This window comes from Bos mutus, chromosome 11 (assembly GCF_027580195.1).
Source record: "Bos mutus isolate GX-2022 chromosome 11, NWIPB_WYAK_1.1, whole genome shotgun sequence".
Classification (NCBI taxonomy): domain Eukaryota; kingdom Metazoa; phylum Chordata; class Mammalia; order Artiodactyla; family Bovidae; genus Bos; species Bos mutus.
In genome coordinates, this window is record NC_091627.1 from 39,231,033 (window position 1) to 39,252,616 (window position 21,584).

The following is a 21,584-nucleotide window of genomic DNA, read 5'->3' on the forward strand; positions in this document are numbered from 1 at the left end:
AAATTATTCAAAGTTATAATCATTCTCTGGGGTTACTACCCAAGTCACTTTCTTCAAGTCCACTCTCATTCCACCACTTTGCCATGGGGATTTTAAGAAGCCCAGCTCCTACTGCTGGGCATATATCAGGAAAAGATGAAAACTTTCAAGCACCCCAGTGTTTACAGCAGCACTATTTACAATAGCCAAGACATGGAAACAACCTAAATGCTCGTTAACAGATAAATGAAAAAGAGATGTGATGTATATATATACACAATGGAATATTACTCAGCTGTAAAAAAAAAAAAAAAATGAAATAATGCCATTTGCAGCAACATGTACGGACCTAAAGATTATACAGCAAGTGAAGTAAGTTAGAGAAAGATAAATACTATACACTATCACTTATATGCTGAATCTACACAAATTATACAAATGAGCTTATTTAAAAACAGAAACAGACTCACAGACACAGAAAACAAGCTTATGGTTTCCAGACAGGAAGGGGGGGGAGGATAAATTAGGAGTTTGAGATTAACAGATAGAAACTACTATACACAAAATAGGTAAACAATAGGACCTATTGTATAGCACAGGGAACTATACTTAATATTTTGTAATAACCTATAATGGAAAAGAATCTGAGAAAGAATAGATACACATGAAACGGAATCACTATGCTGTACACCTGAAACTAACAAGACACTGTAAATCAACAATACTCCAATTAAAACAAAAAAGCCCAGCTCTCACCTCGATATTGTGGAAACTGGGAAAATATACATTTAAACTTTCAAGTCCATGATTTGAGAAATTTGTTTCTTTGTGATAAGCTGGGTTTTGGTTTGATATCATCTCAAGAGATTCTGGTTCTTCCTATGTAAGTGTTTTACAAGGAGTGAGGATGGGTTTTTGAATAGAAAGAGGCGCACCTTGATCGGAGAATACCACTTTCGGGGAGAGGAGGGCCGGCGCATGTTGTTGTTGAGATTTCGGGGTTCAGGGAACTCATACTCCTGCTCTGGCATCTTGACTCTTGCATTCTTTGCTTTCTCCAACTTAGCACCTTCTTCTGTGGAGCCCTTTTCTCCCCAACGAACCTAAAAGAAATAACATACAAAAAACCCCATGAAATGACAAAATAAAATATGATGCCCCTGGAGAACAGGGATCACAAATAACTGCAATGTGCTACCCAGTCCTCATTTCTTTTGGGTCATGAGGACCAGAGAAGAGGGGTGGAGTAGAGAAAGGGAAAGGGGAAGGGCTGGAGGAGCAGCGAAAGCAAGCAAGGGGCGTGGGCATTTGGGGGAGGGACCATCCAGGGCGTGGGAACAACACACGCAAGGGCATTGTGGGCCCAGTAAGAACTCTGGATTGTATTCCAGTGACAGAAGAAACCACTGGAGTGGGGGTAGGGGGACTTGAGCTAATGAGTGAATTGCTCTGATTCACAGTGGACAAGACACTGGGGTGCAGAGGTAAAAGGCTATACTTGCCATCTCTCCATTGATGCCTCACGAGTCACATCCCCATTAGACCGTAAGTGTGAGTTTTCACCATTTTGCTTTGGTTTTTGTCACTGAGTAGTCAGCAAGTAGACATGAGTAAGTGAAGCTGTCCTTACCTCCATCCTTTTAATGCCTCCAACGCCTCGGCCACCATAATAAGAAGCGTCTACCGTAGGCCACTTTTTCTTAGGCAGACCATCATCATCTTCTTCCTGCAGAGAGATTGTGACACATGAAGGAAGCAAAGCGCCATTGTGTCCACTATGGCAGAGTGGATGGGAGCAGACTGCCTGGGTTAAATCCCAGTGCCACCGTTTATTGGGCCTTGAGCAAATCGCTTAACCTGTCCAAGTTTATTTTCCTTATCTGCGAAGTGGGAATAAGAGCAGCACGACCTGGTTAGATTGTGTTGCGTTCTTGGAACATGTTCTCTTCTGCATCTCTACTCCTTTATAGCATATTTCATCTAATCCTGTCTACATGTTAATGCCTCATGAATGTACATCTTTGTCCCTGACTTCTCTGACCTCTGTTGGCACTGACATCTTCTCGGGGACTAATCAACTTCTCAACAATACATGTCTAAAAGAAGTCCCGATTTCCCCACCTCAGATTGTTTCCTGCCATAGTCTCTCCCTCTGCCTGGGAGTCAAGCTTGAATTCTCTCTTCCTCTGCTTCCCCTTCCCTGTCTCATCTCAATTTTCCAGCAAGTTCTACTGGCCTTAATTCTAAAAGATCCTCAGTTGATGGCTTCTCCAACTCAAGCTCCATCACCACCTCCACCACCCGGTACCAAGGCTTCATAAGTTTTCTCCTGGGTATGGAGACAGTCTCCTAACTGACCTCTCTTACCTATAATCCATTCTCCACAAAGCAGCAGAATAAATTCCAAACCTCAACTCTGACTTGAGAGCTCTGGCCTTTATTCATTTCTCCAGCCTTCTTCCTTCCACACTCCCTTCTCTCAGATACTCTCAATGCATTCCCTGGACATCCTTCTCAGGTAGCTCCAGTCTCTTCATCCCATCAATCTATTTTATTCCTAGTTTTTGCTCTTATAGGGCTTCCTAGGTGGCTCAGTGGTAAAGAACCCGCCTGCCAATGTAGGAGACGCGGGTTTGATCCCTGTGTCGGGAAGATCCCCTGGAGGAGGGCATGGCACCCGACTCCAGTATCCTTGCTTAGAAAATTCCATGGACACAGGAGCCTGGCGGGCTGCAGTCGATGGGGTCACAAAGAGTTGGACACAACTAAAAAACAGAGCATACACATGGCTTGATATTTATTTATTGTCTGTCTCTCCACACTGCAATGGAAGTTTCAAGAAAGCTTCTGTTTATTTGTCATAGTTACCACTGCAGTCTCAGCTTTTAGAACAGCACCTAGTACATGGTAGATGCCCAAGAATTATCTGCTGAATTTACAAATAAATTCAACAAGATGATTCAAATAAAGCAGTTAACTAGGTGTCTGGAACTTAGCTTACCGACAGAAGTTAGCATTTACTATGCTTTTTAAGATGAAGGGAGAAAACAACAGGAACTTGTAAGCTTATGGGTGGAAAAGGGAGGGATAATTAGCAAAACTCTTCCTTATCTTGGCACTGATTCCTGTTGTGGGGAGAAAAAGTCACCATCTATCGTCCTGGATGGGCTAGGGGGTGGTGGCATAATTTCCCTTCTGGGTAAGGAAAGGAAGCTGAAAATGGAGTCTGCAAAGTAGATAAATGTGCTCAGAACAAGCTCACCTCCCACAGCCCTGGGTTGGAGGCATCTGGGGAGGCAGAGTGGAGTCCCATGTGGGGCCACTGCTGTGCGGAAAGCGGCAGGCATGGGACTGGGTACATGCAAGGGTCCACGGAAGAGAGATCAGAGCCAGCGGTGACAAAGCAAAGCAGTAACACGACACATTCAGACCTTCAAGGTGACCTTCTGTGCTTGTGATGGGCAGGCTTCTTTTTAAAAATTAATATATCTAAAGGACAGTGATCACATTCTGGCAGCTGACCAGAATGGGTCAGTCTGCATGTGTGTGTTTGTGTGTCTTAAATGAATTTTTCTTCATTTAAGAAAATGTCCTTCTTGTATGTGGGACTGTGAGCCCTAAAGGCACAGTGGATTCTGTTGACTCTTGTATTCTAAATCTTGCACAGAGCCTGGTGCATAGTAGGTGCTCAATAACTGTCAGTATTGAATTCGTGATAACACAGCTGGATTTATGTAGCCTTTAACGTGTATGTGCTGGTCACCCTTCCAAGTGCTTGACGTATATTAACCAGCCAGTGATGTCGGTGGTGCTATTACACCCACTACACAGGAGGAACAGAGAGGTTAAGTGACTTAGTCAGCAGCTTGGATGTGGCAGAGCTGGATTTGAGCCCAGGCAGCCACACTCTTGTTTGATTGTTTCTCAGTGTTGACAAAATTCTAGGTTTTGGCCTTTTGTGTTTTGCTTTTCCAATCATTTGATGCTTTCAAGTAAATGCAGTTTTCTACTTCTCACCCCTTGTACCTGCTAAGACTTCTGACTACATGTGCCAAAATAATAAATAAAAACAAACAAAAAAGATACCAGCAAGAAAATACTATAGCTCACAGTATCTCACCTTATAATTTCAGAAAATTTATTATGTCAACCAGGAACCTTATATGGTTAAACTTTATCACCAGAATGTGTCTGTGTCATACATGAAACATGGCTTCCAAAACTCTGGGCATGCCTGGTCAAGGACTTAACTGAAATTACGTCATCCTAAACTGAACATAGCAGCACAGAGAATGTATGAAATTCCAAGAATAAAGCTGCTCTATTCATTAGGGCACTGAAAGGGTCTCATGAATCTCCTAATTTTTTAAATGACAGGGGCACAGATGTTAAGAGACCATCTAAGTGGGATTTTTCACTGCATAGAAGAGGATAGCTGAATCCAGAGAAGTAAAGAGACCAGTGGAGTGGAGTTCTGATCTGGCCTGCCTTGTCGGGTATTCCCCTTATACTTGCACGCATAACAGCCCTTCCCCCTATCTCTTCCTGCCCCTGGGCTCTATCCCCCTCTGTGGTTGCCGGGTACCCAGGCTGGGCTGGCCTTCTGAGTATGTGCAGGTCCTGCATCCCATACAGGAAATGCCTAGATGGCAATCCGCTCCACCCGCTCCTGATACAACCAAGCCTGCCTTTAATCCCGTGACCTGAGCTTGCGGGCCAAACTCAAACAACAACAGCAAAAGACAACACAAAGGCCCAAGGATTGACCAAAGGGAGAGTCCCTTCAGTTACTATGGCTCTGTTTACATATTCTAGAGACGGAAGGGTTTTGCAATCTTCAGAAGAGAAGGGAATTTTTGATGTGGTGTTTTTTTTTTTTTTTAATCTGGCCAAAAATTGATGGAGTAAAATCAGAGATAGTCCCCAGCAATTTCACTGACAGAATTGGCAGCACCTGAGGTGAGTCTCAACCTCTAATTAAATAGCAGGGCTTTGGGGGGAAGTCTCCTCTCACACTGTCCTTTAAGGATGTAGCAGGGAAGGGAAAAACCACCAGGACAGAAATCCCCTATGATAAATGGAGGACTGGATGAGCCGAACTGCTTTGTGTCAGCAAAGCCATAGGAATCAGGGATTTGTGGGCAGTCAGCAGAAGATGAGCAGAAGAGTGGAACTGAATTCCAGGAAACTGCCAGGTTTCACCGCAGAAGACGGCCGGGAGAACCTTCCAGGAATGGGATGACAGGGATAGTATACATGTATATGTATGGCTGAGTCCCTTCACTGTTCACCTGAAACTATCACAACATTGTAAATTGGCTCTGCTGCTGCTAAGTCGCTTCAGTCGTGTCCGACTCTGTTCGACCCCATAGACGGCAACCCACCAGGCTCCCCGTCCCTGGGATTCTCCAGGCAAGAACACTGGAGTGGGTTGCCATTTCCCTCTCCAATGCATGAAAGGAAAAGTGAAAGTGAAGTCGCTCAGTCGTGTCCGACTCTTAGCGACCCCATGGACCGCAGCCCACCAGACTTCTCCATCCAAGGGATTTTCCAGGCAAGAGTACTGGAGTGGGGTGCCATCCCCTTCTCCCAAATTGGCTATACCCCAATACAAAATGTTTTTGGTGTTAAAAAAATTAAAAATAAAAAAGAAGAGGCTGTTTAATATTCTGTTTAATTGGCTGCACTGTATTGTAACCTACTGGTACTTTTAAACCTTCAGTAAAACTTCCTACATAGATGGCTTTGTGCCAGTTGTGCCTTTGGGGAATAGAGGGATCTGATTTGTTAGATGGTTCCAGCAAAGGAAGAAGAGGAGATAAGGCAGAAGAAGCAAGTAGTAGGAGGCGGTGGTGCCTGGAGCAACCGCAGACATTAGGAAGGGATGCTGGTTTTCCATCAGCGGAAGTTTTGTTTAAATTTTAAAGGATGTGGTGGCCCCAGACATCCAGTTGGCTGATGCTTGAGTGGCAGCACATGACTCAGATAGGGAGGTCTGTTCTGACCTGTTCATCCAGGCAGACCTGGACAAGAAAGAGCTGAAAAATAGAAGTCTGATGCACACATTTGGGAGTCCTCTGCTGCCTGCACGCACTGCACTTTTTCCATCTTTCCAATCATGCCAGGCTTTTATATATATAGCTCCATGCTTCAACATTCACAATTCCATATGCTTGAAACAAACTTCTCCCGCTTCTTTTAGCCATCTTTTAAGATATTGCTCAAATGTAACCTATTCCATGAAGAACCCCCTGGTTCCCCAGGGAATTCAGTGCTCCCTTCTTGTGTTTGCCATGATTCCTTGTATTGACCTTCACTCACTCAACAAATATTGACCTCTTAGTCAGTTATTAAGCAAACCAGCAAGGAAAGGGGTGAGATTATTGATCTTGGGGATCTCTCACTCCTCATGCAGACCATGCTGTGAATAGCGCCCCGGAGAGTTGTGCCTATGGTGGCCCTCTGAGACTCAGTCTACAAGTTCTTTAATATTCCTGCTTCTTTGATATCCATCTGGCAGAAGAACCAAATGGCCATTTTGATCCAAATAGGCTCTCAATCTCCAATTCACTACGGGTAACAGTAGGACCCATCTATGGAAGGGAAAACATAACTGAAATAGAATGGAGCCCAAGGAAATAGTTTTAAACCAGCCTCTGAATTCATTAAAAAGTTCCTTGAACTGTTGCACATCTTAAAACCTTATGCTAAACCCTACATACCCCCAACAAGGGCCCTATATTTGTCCATTCCTTCCTTCACTCACTCAGACAATTTTTTTTTTTTTTTTCTTATCAGGCCTGACGCAGCTTGGGAGCTGTCAGGAGAGGCAGCCAGAGGTTCGGATACCTGGGCAGGGGCACACCTTACGGCTGCCACTCCCCGGGACCCTCACCAGAGCCCGCCCGCCCGCACGCACTGGAGACCCTTCTCACTCAGACAATTGTAGTTGTGCCTCCACTGCAACATGTTCTATTTTGAGAAAAATAGAATGCAACTGTCAATGAGATTGTTTACATTTATAGAAGAGTAAGTTTTGTGAGGATGATGATATGAAATAAAGGACGGAAAAAAACTCCCAGGTCTGAGAGGCTCTGGAGGGCCGACCTTAAGTAGCTCTGGCTGTACTGTGTCCTCGGAAGTCTCTGGGGATAAGCCAGAGAGGTCAGCTTCAGCGTCTGTCTTGGAGACGAATTCCTCAAAATGAACTGGTGAGTCAAAAAAATTCATCAACCCTTCTGTGTAAGTGCAAAAAAAAAAAAAATCTCAGTTGACTTAACTGATATGTTTTGGTACCATCCGGCACCCCACTCCAGCACTCTTGCCTGGAAAATCCCATGGATGGAGGAGTCTGGTAGGCTGCAGTCCATGGGGTCGCTAAAAGTCGGACACGACTGAGCGACTTCACTTTCACGCATTGGAGAAGGAAATGGCAACCCACTCCAGTGTTCTTGCCTGGAGAATCCCAGGGACGGGGAGCCTGGTGGGCTGCCGTCTCTGGGGTCACACAGAGTCGGACACGACTGAAGTGACTTAGCAGCAGCAGCAATGATTAACGCAATGGCTGTCCTGTGTTTTTCAATAAAGAATTCTGTGTGCACTTTTTAAAGCAATTGTGTGTTTATTTTTTTAAACTACTGAATATAGAAGACTGAATTTGGGTCTGTTCTAGGACTTCTGATTGGAGCAAACATGTGTACATAAGGGTGTATTTGTGCATGTGTGTATCGGATGTGTCATATGTCCACTGGAAAAAAAAGATGCCTGGCAGAAACTTGGCTCTTCACCCCTCCACAGTAGGATGCTAGTCTGGCTGTTTGTGTAGACACAGCTGTGAGAGGGACCAGGTCTGCTGCTGTTAGGGAGTTCAAAACAACAAGACACATGTTTAATTTTTCTGTAGCCCAGTTTTCCCATCTAAGAAATTCTGGCCACAGAGAAATCATTAGCATCAGTGAGCATGATGATAAACCTGGAAATAAATCCATCATTTAAAGCCAGGTGCTTACTATTAATTGGGTGCTCACACAGTGTCAGTTAACTCAACACATGTCCCTTTCCCTCTCAAACAGTCAGAAAATGCATGGAGGGTGATGACCTTTAGAACTAAATTAGCAGGTCAAGTACTCCATTATTGATTCTTCCATAAACTGCCAATTATTTAGAATAACTGGAGATAGTGAGGAGTCCTCAGCCTACTGCCAATTAGGGAAGACCCTAAACCCAGGAAATACTCTTCTTAGTTGCTAAAATTTAGCTTTCTTGTTTTTGTGGAGAGCTTGAAATTTCAAGTAGTTTTTCTTTGTCTTGTCTTTATACACAGAGATACACTGTCAGTTGCTCAGAATCTATAGCTCCAGAAAGAATGAAGTGGCTGGGCCAAAGCCAAAACAGTGCTCAGCTATGGGTGTGTCCGGTGAGAGTAAAGTATGATGCTGTATAGAACAATAATGCATAGGAACCTGGAATATTAGGTACACAAATCAAGGTAAACCGGACGTGGTCAAGCAGGAGATGGCAAGAGTGAACATCAACACTTTAGGAATCAGTGAACTAAAATGGGTGGGCATGGCTGAATTTAATTCAGATGACCACAATATCTACTGCTGTGGGCAAGAATCCCTTAGAAGAAATGGAGAAGCCCTCATAGTTAACAAATGAGTGCAAAACATAGTACTTGGTGCAGTCTCAAAAATGACAGAATGATCTTGGTTCTTTTCCAAGGCAAACCATTCAACATCACAGTAATCCAAGTCTACGCCCCAACCACTGATGTAGAAGAAGCTGAAGTTGGCTGGTTCTATGAAGACCTCAAGACCTTCTAGAACTAACATCAAAAAAAAGATGTCCTTTTCATCATAGGCGACTGGAATGCAAAAACAGGAAATCAAGAGATATGAAGTAACAGGCAAGTCTGGCCTCAGAGTACAAAATGAAGCAGGGCGAAGGCTAACAGAGTTCTGTCAAGAGAACACACTGGTCATAGCAAACACCCTTTTCCAACAACACAAGTGATGACTCTACACATGGACATCATCAAATGGTCTATACTGAAATCAGACTGATTATATTCTTTGCAGCTGAAGAAGCAGTAGCTCTATACAGCCAGCAAAACAAGACCTGGAGCTGACTGCAGCTCAGGTCATGAGCTCTTTATTGAAAAATTCAGGCTTAAATTGAAGACAGTAAGGAAAACCACTAGGCTATTCAGGTATGACCTAAGTGAAATCCCTTATGATTATACAGTAGAAGTGATTAATAGATTCAAGGGATTAGATCTGGTAGACAGAGTGCCTGAAGAACTATGGACAGAGGTTTGTTGAATAAGCTATGACAAACCTAGACAGCATATTAAGAAACAAAGACATCACTTTGTCAACAAAGGTCCATATAGTCAAAGCTATAGTCTTTCCAGTAGTCATGTACAGATGTGACAGTTGGACCATAAAGAAGGCTGAGTGCCAAAGAATTGATGCTTTTGAGTTGTGGTGCTGGAGAAGACTCTTGAGAGTCCTCTGGACAGCAAGGAGATCAAACCAGTCAATTCTAAAGGAAATAAACCTTGAATATTCATTGGGAGGACAGATGCTGAAGCCGAAGCTCCAATACTTAAGCTATCTGATGTGAAGCACTGACTCGTTGGAAAAGACCTTGATGCTGGGAAAGATTGAAGGAAAAGGGGAAGGGGGCGACAGGATGATATGTTGGGATAGCATCATCGACTCAGTGGACATGAGTTTGAGCCAACTCCAGGAGATAGTGAAGGATAGGGAAGCCTGGAGTGCTGCAGTCCATGGGGTCACAGAGAGTCGGCCATGATTTAGTGACTAAACAACAAGAATAAAGAGGATAACTGAGAATTCATTATAAAGTTGTGTTCATTTTCTCAGCATATTTATTACCTTTAGGATATGATGTTTATAGAGCTGATGAAAGTTTGGATAATTGATACTTATTCATATATATGGCAGAAAGCATTTAACCTCATTTGGCTATTAATTAAATGTTAGATATTGTAAATCCTTTGGGGATAAGTCAAAGATCCATTAGATATAGATCCTGACCTTCAAGTATAGCTAATAATCTTAAACTTTGATGCAGAAGGAAAATGTCAATAAAATACCCTGGGAATACAGAGAAAGGAGAAATTAGCTGTGGTGAAAGGAAATTAGAGCACAGGAGCTGTCTTTGAAGGGCTGGTGGGATTTGAACACAGGGAGCCAGAGTGGAGAAGGTTGTCTAGGTTCAGACTGTGATTCAGGGCTTCGTGTAAAATACTTTGGGGTTTCTTTTTTATGATTATTTTCTTTTTTTCTGCCAAAACACATTAGGAAGGAGATGAGGGCTGCTGAGCTCACAGGGCCAAGGAGCAATCAGGACAAGCACACATGCCCAGAGAATCAGCGCCCCCTTTAGCCTGTCCTGGAAGCTCCTATAGGTCTAACACAGCCTGCTCGGTCTCAAGGGTCCCCAGGTTGTCAATTGTGTCTCAGGTCTGCCTTCTAGAGGTGAAAGTATGACTCCCATAAGAATATTGGATGAAACTGGAAAAATCCAACTACTTGTCTTCTTTTGCTTTTAGCTATTTTTTCTTGGTGATTTACTGATTTGGGCTTTATTTTTTACCTCCAAAATTGTAGGACTTTACTTTACAAATACTTATTGCTTTTGTTTTGTGCATGGAGTCCTATGCTAGATGCTGGGGCCTGGGGTCAACCATACCCCACAGTCTTGGACCTAAGACCCCTGGTGTATTTTGGCTATGGTGGCTGCCACATCACCTTCCAAAAGCAAATGCAGAGCCAGCAGCAGAAGAAAGGGTAATAACTCCGCTGATTGAACATGATGAGTGAAGGGAACATTCTTCACCTCAGGGCAAACAGAGCAACCTCATCGAGAGTTTCTTGCCCTATTTTTCTCAGAGAGTATAAGACACAGCTGCACACAATAGAACCACAGCCAAATTGGAACTGGGGGAGCTAGCCACGGTGCTTTCTCTTGAAGGATTAAGAAGAGGCTTTTGTGGATGTCAGGAGAGTTTTTTTCCTTCCCTTAGCTGTGCACAGCAATGTAATTTCCTCCACTGATTTCTGGGCAGAAAGTTAGCATTCCAACAAGATGCGCTTTAATTGATTGCAGTTATTAAATCCCTTAGCTTACAAGCTTATAGTTCAGGATATAAGAGCCACATGGAATTTTAATCATTATCTTTTTTTCTGTATGAAGGAAATTTGACAAAGGCACTGGGAAGAGGAATGGTGAGGGGGTGGTGCTCACTTTGCATGCAACCTACCTTAGGGATTAAGGAAAATGAACTGGAAACCTCACTGATATCTCTGGATCCCACTCAGCTTGCAGACCTGTACTCTGGCTTCTACATTGGTGAATGCCACATTGAGGGAAGCCAGCTATCCCAGGAGTAATCAGAGGACTAGGAAAAGCTCTGGGCAGGCACTGCTCCCCAGGGATGCTCCTTCTCACCATTAGCCTTTAACGCCTCTAGGCCACACATGACCAGATCTGCTTATTGGGCAATTTACGATGGAATCTAAGACATTTTTCTCCTTTCCAATGATGAGGATCTAATATCCTATACAAGGCCAGAATACTAGCATACTGGAGGGGGCTCCAGTATATTTTCTTTATTGCCTGGCAAGTCTTTAGGTAACATTGTTTTAAATTAAAGGAAAATGTAATACTTCAGCATCAGTCTGTTCCTAGAATCACTGATTGTTTGGAGAATGTGGCAAATTCACTCCGATCCACCCACAAAAAGCATTGTCTCTTCAGGGAGAAGAGATCCAGCAAGTATCTGCTTTGGAGAAAAATCAGTACCTCAGGGCTCCAAATAATTGTACTGAGAAAACCATTTATGTTCACATCTCAATTTTTTCTTTCAGGGAGAAAACCTTCCAAAAACCATTGTGCCTCCAGCTGTCAGTTCAGATCAGTTCCTGTTTATCCTTGGTTAAGAAAGAGCCAAAGACCTCCCTCTTTGCTGCTTCATATGCAGTGGGAGTCTAGGCCTGATGTAGTTCTGCTCTGTGGGGGCCTGAGCCTGGGGCCAGCCCAGTCAGCTCTGTGTCCCACCCTGCCACCCAGCCCACCTGGTCACTCACCTCACTTTCCTCAGCAGGGGGTGGAGGGACCTCCTTGATAATCTGAAAAGAAAAAAAAAAAAAGAACAAATGAGTAGAAATCTCCAGCCACCTGCTTTCCAAAGGTACCTGGGTGGTATGGCCATAATTACCACCGTAATGGGTTCAAGCAAGGCAGGTGTCTTTCTGGGCAGAATAACTCAGTAATTACATACAGCATGATCCATCTGAGGGCTCCACACTCAACTGGGCCTCTTATAGTTTTGTATATGGAAAAAAATATTCCACAGCCAACAGTTTCATCTGTTACCCCAGGTAATGTCCTGCAAATGTATTCACTCATTTATTCATCTAGTCATTCCTGCATCAACTCATTCACCAGTCCACCCGAACCGCTGCACATCTAACAAGAATGGTACACAACAGAAGTTAAGATAGTGCTGCAGAGGTCAGTCAGGTATGGGCCACACTCAGACTGTTGGCAATCCCATTCACTGTTGCTGGCCCCAGGTGGTACTCTTGGAGGGAGGGTGTGACAAGCAGGCAGACTGATTCCCAACAGAAGGCAGCAAAGAAGGGCTAACCAGGGATTCCTTTCAGGGCCTTGAAACTGAAGAGGTACAAAGATTTACATATCAATATTCTAAGACTGGACTCCGCAAACACCGCATCCTCCGGGTTAAAGAGAGATGTGTGGTCACTTTGGGAAGGCAAGCAATTGGGAGCCGCTTCTAACCAACGAGAGGATGGGTAACACGTGGGAGAAGGACAAGCAAGGAGGACAGAGGGGTGGCAGTAAGCCACCTGTCTTCATTTGTATCTCCAACTTGTACATCCATTCATAAAAGGAAAGCTCTTGCCACCTTTAAGTTAAATCTGTTTAAAAATTTTTACAAGGCAGTTTGGCCATTTATTCACTCTGACTCTACCTCGTGAAAAAGCTGGCTTAAAACTCAACATTCAAAAAACTAAGATCATGGCATCTGGTTCCATCAATTCACGGCAAATAGATGGGAAAAGGTGGAAACAATGGCAGATTTTATTTTCTTGGGCTCCAAAATCACTGCAGTGGTGACCGCAGCCACGAAATTAAAAAATGTTTGCTCCTTGGAAGAAAAGCTATGACAAACCTAGACAGTGTGTTAAAAAGCAGAGACATTACTTGCTGACAAAGGTCCATATAGTCAAAGTTATGGTTTTTCCGGTAGTCACGTACGGATGTGAGAGTTGGACCATAAAGAAGGCTGAACACTGAAGAATTGATGCTTTCAAACTGTGGCACTGGAGAAGACTCTTGAGAGTCCCTTGGACAGCAAGGAGATCAAACCAGTCAATCCTAAAGGAAATCAACCTTGATTATTCATTGGGAAGACTGAAGCTGAAGCTCTAATACTTTGGCCACCTGATGGGAAGAGGCAACTCATTGGAAAAGACCCTGATGATGGGAAAGACTGAAGTTAAATGAGGAAACAGGCAGCAGAGGATGAGATGTTTAGATAGCATCACCGACTCAATGGACACGAATGTGAGCAAACTCCAGGAGATAGCGAAGGACAGGGAAGTCTGGCATCTTGTAGTCCATAGGGTGGCAAAGAGTGGGACACAACTTAGCGACTGAACAACTACCACATCCCTTGAAGCTTCCCTCCTCTCACACTCCAAACTTTATTATCAGAATGTTGGGACCCCAACATGCAGTCCTTTTCCTGAGAATTCTGGATAATACAAAAGTCATTATGTATCTTTTCATGTGTTAGCATCATCGCTGGCCTGAACCACTTCGTGGATGGGTGCTCAGGTGCTGTCCATGGGACCAGTTTCTTAATCTGATTGGAGAGCTCTACCGGCTACAGAGCAGGCTGCCTACTAGGCAGCGCTTCCTCCCCATCCCTCCGACTAAGCACATCCCACCTTTCATTTGATGATTATTCTGGGGACCTCTTTTGGGTTCTGATCCCCACTGCTGTCACCCATGCTACCACTATCTGTAATGTCATCTCTGTTGCTGAGATAGGCTACTCACTTGAGGTTCTACTAACACCAGCCAGGGGACTGAGCCCTCAGTCACCCAAAAGGATGGTATTCAGTTAATCAAGAGGCAGAGGTGATCATTTCAAACTATTGTTGCATTTGCTTCCATTTCCTGGCCATTGTGAGAAACCTGCTGAAGGTGTTTGTAAAGTACAAAGCCATGATTTTTCTCACCCACTCAACGCTGGCTCCAAACTCCTTTAAAAAAAATCTCTGAGGAGGGTCTGCTGCTGCTGCTGCTAAGTTGCTTCAGTCGTGTCCGACTCTGTGCCACCCCATAGATGGCGGCCCACCAGGCTCCCACGTCCCTGGGATTCTCCAGGCAAGAACACTGGAGTGGGTTGCCATTTCCTTCTCCAATGCATGCAAGTGAAAAGTGAAAGTGAAGTCGCTCAGTTGTCTCCGACTCTTCGCGACCCCATGGACTGCAGCCTACCAGGCCCCTCTGTCCATGGGATTTTCCAGGCAAGAGTACTGGAGTGGGGTGCCATTGCCTTCTCTGCTGAGGAGGGTCATTACTGCCCAATGCAGACTTCCCATTGTCCCAGAGGCAGTGGTGATTTTCAAATAGGAAATGGGAGGAGGAGTGAGGAGCCAGGGACAGCAATCTGGCATACATCTCTTCTCTCAGGGCAGTCTTAGGGAAGGGAGTGAGAGGAGAGCAGGTGACTTGGGAACACAGACAGATGTCGACCAGCGTGCTGTGAGCTATGTGCTTGCTGAGTACTCGAGGTGAACAGAGGTTTGGTGCAGAGCAGCTGGGCTTTTGTCTTCAAAATGCAATCAGCCTCGTCCCTTGCTGCATGGAAGTACAGAGTAGTTGTCACTTGTGAACCCCAGACCTGCCTCTTTCTGACTGTGAAGATCAGACAAGTCTTCGAACCTCTTTGAGCTCCACTGTCCACTTCTGTGAAACGGGAGCAATAACACTAACCTTGCAGGAACTGAGTCACGGTGAGCAATAATGTTTGCTCTGAAACAGGGTGGGTGCTCAATAGATGGTGCATACTATTATTAGTCCCCTTTCCTTTTCTTATAGTCACTGTCTCTTGCTTTTATCACATCTTTAATGAAGGTTTCACTTAACACTGCCCACCTTCCCCTCCCCTCCGCCCCACATATACTGAATGACTATGTATGGTGATTTCCAGATGGTGCAGCCTACAAGCCAGAGCTTCATAAAATGAGTGAGATAGGAGGCTGGTGTTCAGACAGTGGCCAGGGGGGCCTGACAGTGGCCAGGGTCTTCACAGGGGTCAGCAGCAGTGTGTTTTACCACGTATTTTTAAGAACATGACATCAGCTAGGAAGTGCAGATATCAGCCAAGTGGCCCACCACTCAGACCAACCCATCTTATGTGAGCTTATGTTCAGTGTCTTATTGGATATTTATTGAACTTTACAGCCAACAATGTCCCAAGGGGAACCCAAAAGACAAAGTGCAAGATTTATTAAGTGTTAATCAGAAGCAGACTAATCTATAATCTAGATTCCACTCTGACATACTTGTAAACTGGCCACCTGAGCCTCTGAAAAAATGCCACCATGTTCAGGTAGACAGGATTTAAGCACTTCCATCTGGCTTCCTGGGTTGGGTGTCTGGCTGCATTCAGTGGGAATGAAGAAGACTTCCTATTGCCTCCAGCACCGCCTGCCGCCCCCTAAACACCACTCCCCCCCGACCCCACCCTGAAGTGATGGCAAGAGAGCATCTCAAAGTGCGATCCAGGCAGGCTGAGTTGAAGTCATATGATTACTCCAAGCCTCGAAGCTGGCTGGGCTGCCTGTGAGCGAGCCAAACCCTCATACCAAGACCAGCGCCTGGGCCACCCAATGGAGTGCTCTGAGTATACAGCCACATCAGCCCTCCCCACCTCACCCGCCCAAGGGCCCTAGCCCAGGTGGCCTGGAGGAGCAACTGGGCAACAGCCTGCTTTGCTCTCCAGCCTACAGCCCACTGCGGCCCTGCTACACAGAGTGGCCCAGGCTCACAGGATAAAATGCAGACTGCCCTGGCCCCCACAAGACCTGTAAGACAGGGCCCCCCACTTCCCTCCCTCCCTCCTCTCTACCTCCCTCCCCTTCACTTCTGCACTTCAGCCTCCTGTCACCTTCCTGCCCATTCCACGCACCTGGCTGCTTCTCACCGGGAGCATCTTCTGCCTAAATGCTTGCTGCGTTCCCTGCTTTGTCTGCATATCTGCAGGTCTCCGCTATGGGGTCTCACACAACCCAGTGTTTTCTGTCATACTTTTAAATGTAATCGAAAGTTAATGGCATAATTTCTGGGCTTCTAACTAGTATGACTGGAGGATCTTTATTTCTTACAAGAATGCACACAAGAAGCTGCTGGGCACTACCAAACTTAGGCTTGATTTGGGCCACTTCCCTTCTTAGAAGGTTCTGGAGCTTCCTCTTGGTTTTGGGTGGGCTTGTCAGCTCCTTTCTCACTAGGAGGGACAAAGAGAAGATGGATAAGGGTGAAGAAATCCTTAACGAAATGTTTAAGAGGAAAATCCCTCAACAGACATATTTGTAAGCATGTCATGGCAGGACTGGGGAGAACTCTGGTCTGTGATGTCTGGAACAGAACTGTCTCTGAAGTACGCCTGTATATATTTTAGATTTTTTTGGTTATGGTAAAATTCACATAACGTTAACCATTTAAAAGTGTGAGCCAATTATATTGGGTGTACCAACTGCTATCAGGTGACTGTGAAGATGCCGTCCAGTTGTCAGTAGTGACCTGGAAGAAATACACAAGACTCTCTCTCTCGCACACACACCTCATCTGCTTTCTCACTTATGTTTTCCCCTGTGCAGTGCAATTACATACCACACTTGTGAGCACGTGTATTTTCTTCACTAAAGCATTTACTATAGCATCCTTAACACAAATGTGTGTCCTGGTTAAAGAAGCCAGGTATTCAGGGAAGGAGGAAAATCTTAAGCTTTGGTAGAACTCGTGAAGACGTGAGAGACAGAAGACACCCAGAGAGCAAAGGAAACAGAGGGACCCCCGAGGGCTTCATCAGAGACCACACTGAAGAACACAAAGAAAGGAGAATGGAACTCATGGGGCCCATCATTTGCTTTACAGGAGATTAGAAGCATGTGCCATGGATGAAGAAAAGGCTATAATGCTGAGAGCAGCAGAAAAACAAATTTGTGGCATTTTTTTCTTATTTGGAATCACACAAATAGCTTTTTTTTGTTGTTAAGAAAAGAGGACCCTGGCAAGACATCAAAAGCTGGGTTTCTATTTTAAGCCAGTGCAGAAGGAATAACAAGACAATGAGTCACAGCCATCCACCTCTGTTGTTGTGATACTTCATCCTAAGAATGTCCTTCCTTCCGTCCTGTTAACTCAAAGGCATGGGGCTACATCATACTCAAACCCATCATGAAACTTCATGTGTTTATATTTTAAAAATTGAGACATAGAGCTATTTATACTGTAGCATTATTTTAATTGGGCTTTCCTGGTGGCTCAGACAGTAAACAATCTGCCTGCAATGCAGGAGACCTGGGTTCAATCCCTGGGTTGGGAATATTCCCTGGAGAAGGGAATGGCAACCCACTCCAGTATTCTTGCCTGGAGAATCCCACGGACAGAGGAGCCTGGTGGGCTACAGTCCATGGGGTTGTAAAGAGTTGGACACGACTGAGGGAATGACTAAAATACACACGTTACTTTAATTAGGAATTTAAAGCATTTAAAATGCTAGAAAATTTTAGTATATTATTAATGTTAAAAAATGTGTTACTTTAGAAGGCTTTGGGTGTTCTGTTCTGAACCTATTTCCCTCACTAGGCTGTTACTTTCATGGGGCTAAAATTCCATAAAGAATTGACATTTTAATTTATTTATTTTGCTTTTATTTTTAAATTTATTTTTTAATTGGAGGCAAATAGCTTTACAATATTGTGATGGTTTCTGCCATATAACATTGCAAATCAGCTGTAATATACATATATCACCTCCTTCCCTCCCCCCAACCCTCTAGGTCATCACAGAGTGCCAGGGTGGTCTCCCTGTGTTATATGACAACTTCTCACCAGTCATCTATTTTACAGATGATGGTGCATATGTGTCCATGCTACTTTCTCCATTTGTTCCACTCTGTCATCCCCACTGTGTCCGTAAGTCTATTCTCTATATCTGCATATCCATTCCTTCTCTGCAAATAGATTCACTGATACCATTTTCTTAGATTCCATATATATGTGTTAATACATGATATTTGTTTTTCTCTTCCTGACTTACTTCATTCTGTATAACAGGCTCTAGAACTCACCAGAACTGACTCAAATCCATTCTTTTTTATAGTTGAATAATAGTCCATGGTATATATGTTCCACAGCTTCCTTCTCCATTCATCTGTCAATGAATATCTATGTTGCTTCCATGTCCTAGCTACTGTAAATAGTGCTGTAACGAATACATGTGTCTTTTTCAATTATGGTTTTCTCAGGGTCTATGCCCTGTAGTGGGATTGCTGGGTCGTATGGTAGTTTTTTATTCCTAGTTTTCTAAAGAATCTCCATACTGTTCTCCATAGCAGCTGTATCAGTTTTTATATTCCCACCAACAGTGCAAGAGAGTTCCCTTTCTCTATATCCTCACTACCATTTATTGTTTGGAGATTTTTGGGTGATGACCATTCTGACTGGTGTGAGGTGATACCATGTTGTAGTTTTGTTTTGCATTTCTCTAATAATTAGTGATGTTGAGCATCTTTTCATGTGTTTATTGTCCATCTGTATGTCTTCTTTGGAGAAATGCTTAGGTCTTCTGCCCATTTTTTGATTGGGCTGTTTTTCAGATATTGAGCTGTATGAGCTGCTTATTTATTTTGGAGATTAATCCTTTGTCAGTTTGATTTGTAATTATTTTCTCCCATTCTGAGGGTTGTCTTTTAACCCTTGTTTATTTCTTCATTTGCTGTGCAAAAGGTTTTAAGTTTAATTAGGTCTCATTTATTTATTTATTTTTGTTTTTATTTCCATTACTCTAGGAGTAGGGTCAAAGAGGATCTAGCTGTGATTTATGTTAAAGAGTGTACTGCCTATGTTTTCCTCTAAGAGATTTATAGTTTCTGGTGTTACATTTAAGTCTTTAATTCATTTTGAATTTATTTTTGTGTATGGTGTTAGGAAGTATTCTTGTTTCATTCTTTTACAGGTGGCTGTCCAGTTTTTCCAGCACCACTAACTGAAGAGGCAGTCTTTTCTCCATTATATATTTTTGCCTCCTTTGTCAGAGATAAGGTGCCCATAGGTGCAGGGGTTTATCTCTGAGCTTTCTGTCTTGTTCCATTGGTCTATATTTTTGTTTTTTGTGCCAACACCATACTCTCTTGGCGACTGTAGCTTTGTAATATAGTCTGAAATCAGGAAGGTTGATTTCTCCAGCTCCATTTTTCTTTCTCAAGATTGCATTGGCTGTTTAGGGTCTTTTCTGTTTCCATACAAACTGTGATTTTTTTTGTTTTAGTTCTATGAAAAATGCCATTGGTAGTTTGATAGGGATTGCACTGAATCTGTAGATTGCTTTGGGAAGTATAGTCATTTTCACAATATTGATTCTTCCAATCCAAGAACATGGTATATCTCTCCATCTGTTTGTATTGCTTTTGATTTCTTTCATCAGTGGCTTACAGTTTTCTGCATACAGGTCTTTTTCTCTTTAGGTAGATTTATCCCTAGGTATTTTATTCTTTTTGTTGAAATGGTGAATGGGATTGTTTCCTTAATTTCTCTTTCTGAGTTTTCATTGTTAGTGTATAGGAATGCAAGGGATTTCTGTGCACAAATTTTATATCCTGTGACTTTACTATATTCATTGATTAGCCCGAGAAATTTTCTGGTGGCATCTTTAGGGTTTTCTATGTATAGTATCATGTCATCTGCAAACAGTGAGTTTTGCTTCTTCTTTTCCAATCTGGATTCCTTTTATTTCTTTTTCTTCTTTGATTGCTGTGACTAGGACTTTCAAAACTATGTTGAATAATAGTAGTGAGAATGGGCACCCTTGTCTTCTTCCTGATCTTATAGGAAATGCTTCAGTTTTTCACCACTGAAAATAATGTTTGCTGTATGTTTATTATGTTGAGATACATTCCCTCTATGAGTTTTTTTTTTTCTGTATCATAAATGGCTGTTGTATTTTTGAAGTGACATTTTTAGAAACACCCTTCAAGTTATGGGACAAATAATGGTACTTAGAGAACTTTTGATGTATCTGCTACTTAATCATTGTTAATTTTGTAAAGAGGACAGGAAGGACAAATGACAGGGCCTGACTTTCTCAACTGGTTTTTGGTCTTTTGTGCTTTCTATGCATAGTACAACACCAAGGAATCTGAGTAATAATATTCCTTGAGTTTTGGGTAATTTTCAATTGTGAACTCATGTGCAGTTTGCATTTACCTATGGGAGTCTTATGAAGACTCAGCTAAGGGATCAGCCTGCCAGAGGGGATTCAAGTTTCATTTTGCAGATTCCTAAGTACTTCTAAACTGTGAATCCCTTTCTCTTAGTTTGTAATTTATAGAACCCAAAGTAATATATATTTGAACTCTAAAACTGAGAGGTTGTTGTTCTGAATTTTTAGGGACACACACATACACACATTAAACTCATAGCCCATCCTTTTACTCAAAGTCTCAACTGTAGGCAGAAGATTCAGTCCTACTGTCAAACTTTTATGGACTTATGTAAAGTTATGAAACCAAATGTCTAGGTTATTGAGATTAGAAAATCACCACTGCTTTAGGGTCAGCTAAGCACCTAATTTCCAGAACTTTCTTTGTTTTGTCCCTGGAAATGTCTGTTTTCTTGTGATCCTGGTTATGCACTTAAAACAAACTTTTATACATTTTTTCCAGGAATTTTTTGTTTTTATTTTTCTGTGAGGTCTAGTGTATCACCAGCTGGGAGTAATCGATTTTTTTGCAAATGATTACCTCCTGCATACTCAGGAGGCATGCTAAGTTGCTTCAGTCATGTCTGACTCTGTTCAACCCTATGGACTGTAGCCTGCCAGGCTCCTCTATCCATGGGATTCTCCAGGCTAGAATACTGGAGTGGGTTGCCATTTCCTTCTCCAGGGGATCTTCCCAAACCAGGGATCAAATCCGTTTCTCTTACATCTCCTGCATTGGCAGGTAGGTTCTTTATCACTAGCACCACCTCAGAAGGGTTAACTCAAATAAATGTATTTAGATGCTTAAAGTCATTTGGAGCTTTTGATTCAAAACATGGCATATTATGGGACTTCTGGACTGATACCTTAATTCCAACTCTTTTGCTACCTCCCTGGCCTTACAGCTCAGTTAGTATAGAATTCGCCTACAATGCATGAGGCCCTGGTTCGATTCCTGGGTTGGGAAGATCTGCTAGAGAAGGGAGAGGCTACCCACTCCAGTATTCTTGGGCTTCCCTTGTGGCTCAGCTGGTAAAGTATCCACCTGC

The 21,584-nt window shown here is 43.2% G+C and overlaps 1 protein-coding gene across 1 annotated transcript in view; it reads right to left on the bottom strand.

The window, feature by feature from the left end:
* The window catches only part of ANTXR1 (ANTXR cell adhesion molecule 1), a 258,267-nt gene that overhangs the window by 72,863 nt on the left and 163,820 nt on the right, over positions 1 to 21,584 (bottom strand). Inside the window, exons 14-16 of the mRNA XM_005893586.3 lie at positions 12,099 to 12,140; positions 1,610 to 1,705; positions 915 to 1,082 (exon numbers count right to left, since the gene is read on the bottom strand). Of these exons, the coding sequence (XP_005893648.3) occupies positions 915 to 1,082; positions 1,610 to 1,705; positions 12,099 to 12,140 (306 nt within the window). The remainder of the gene's footprint in view (positions 1 to 914; positions 1,083 to 1,609; positions 1,706 to 12,098; positions 12,141 to 21,584) is intronic.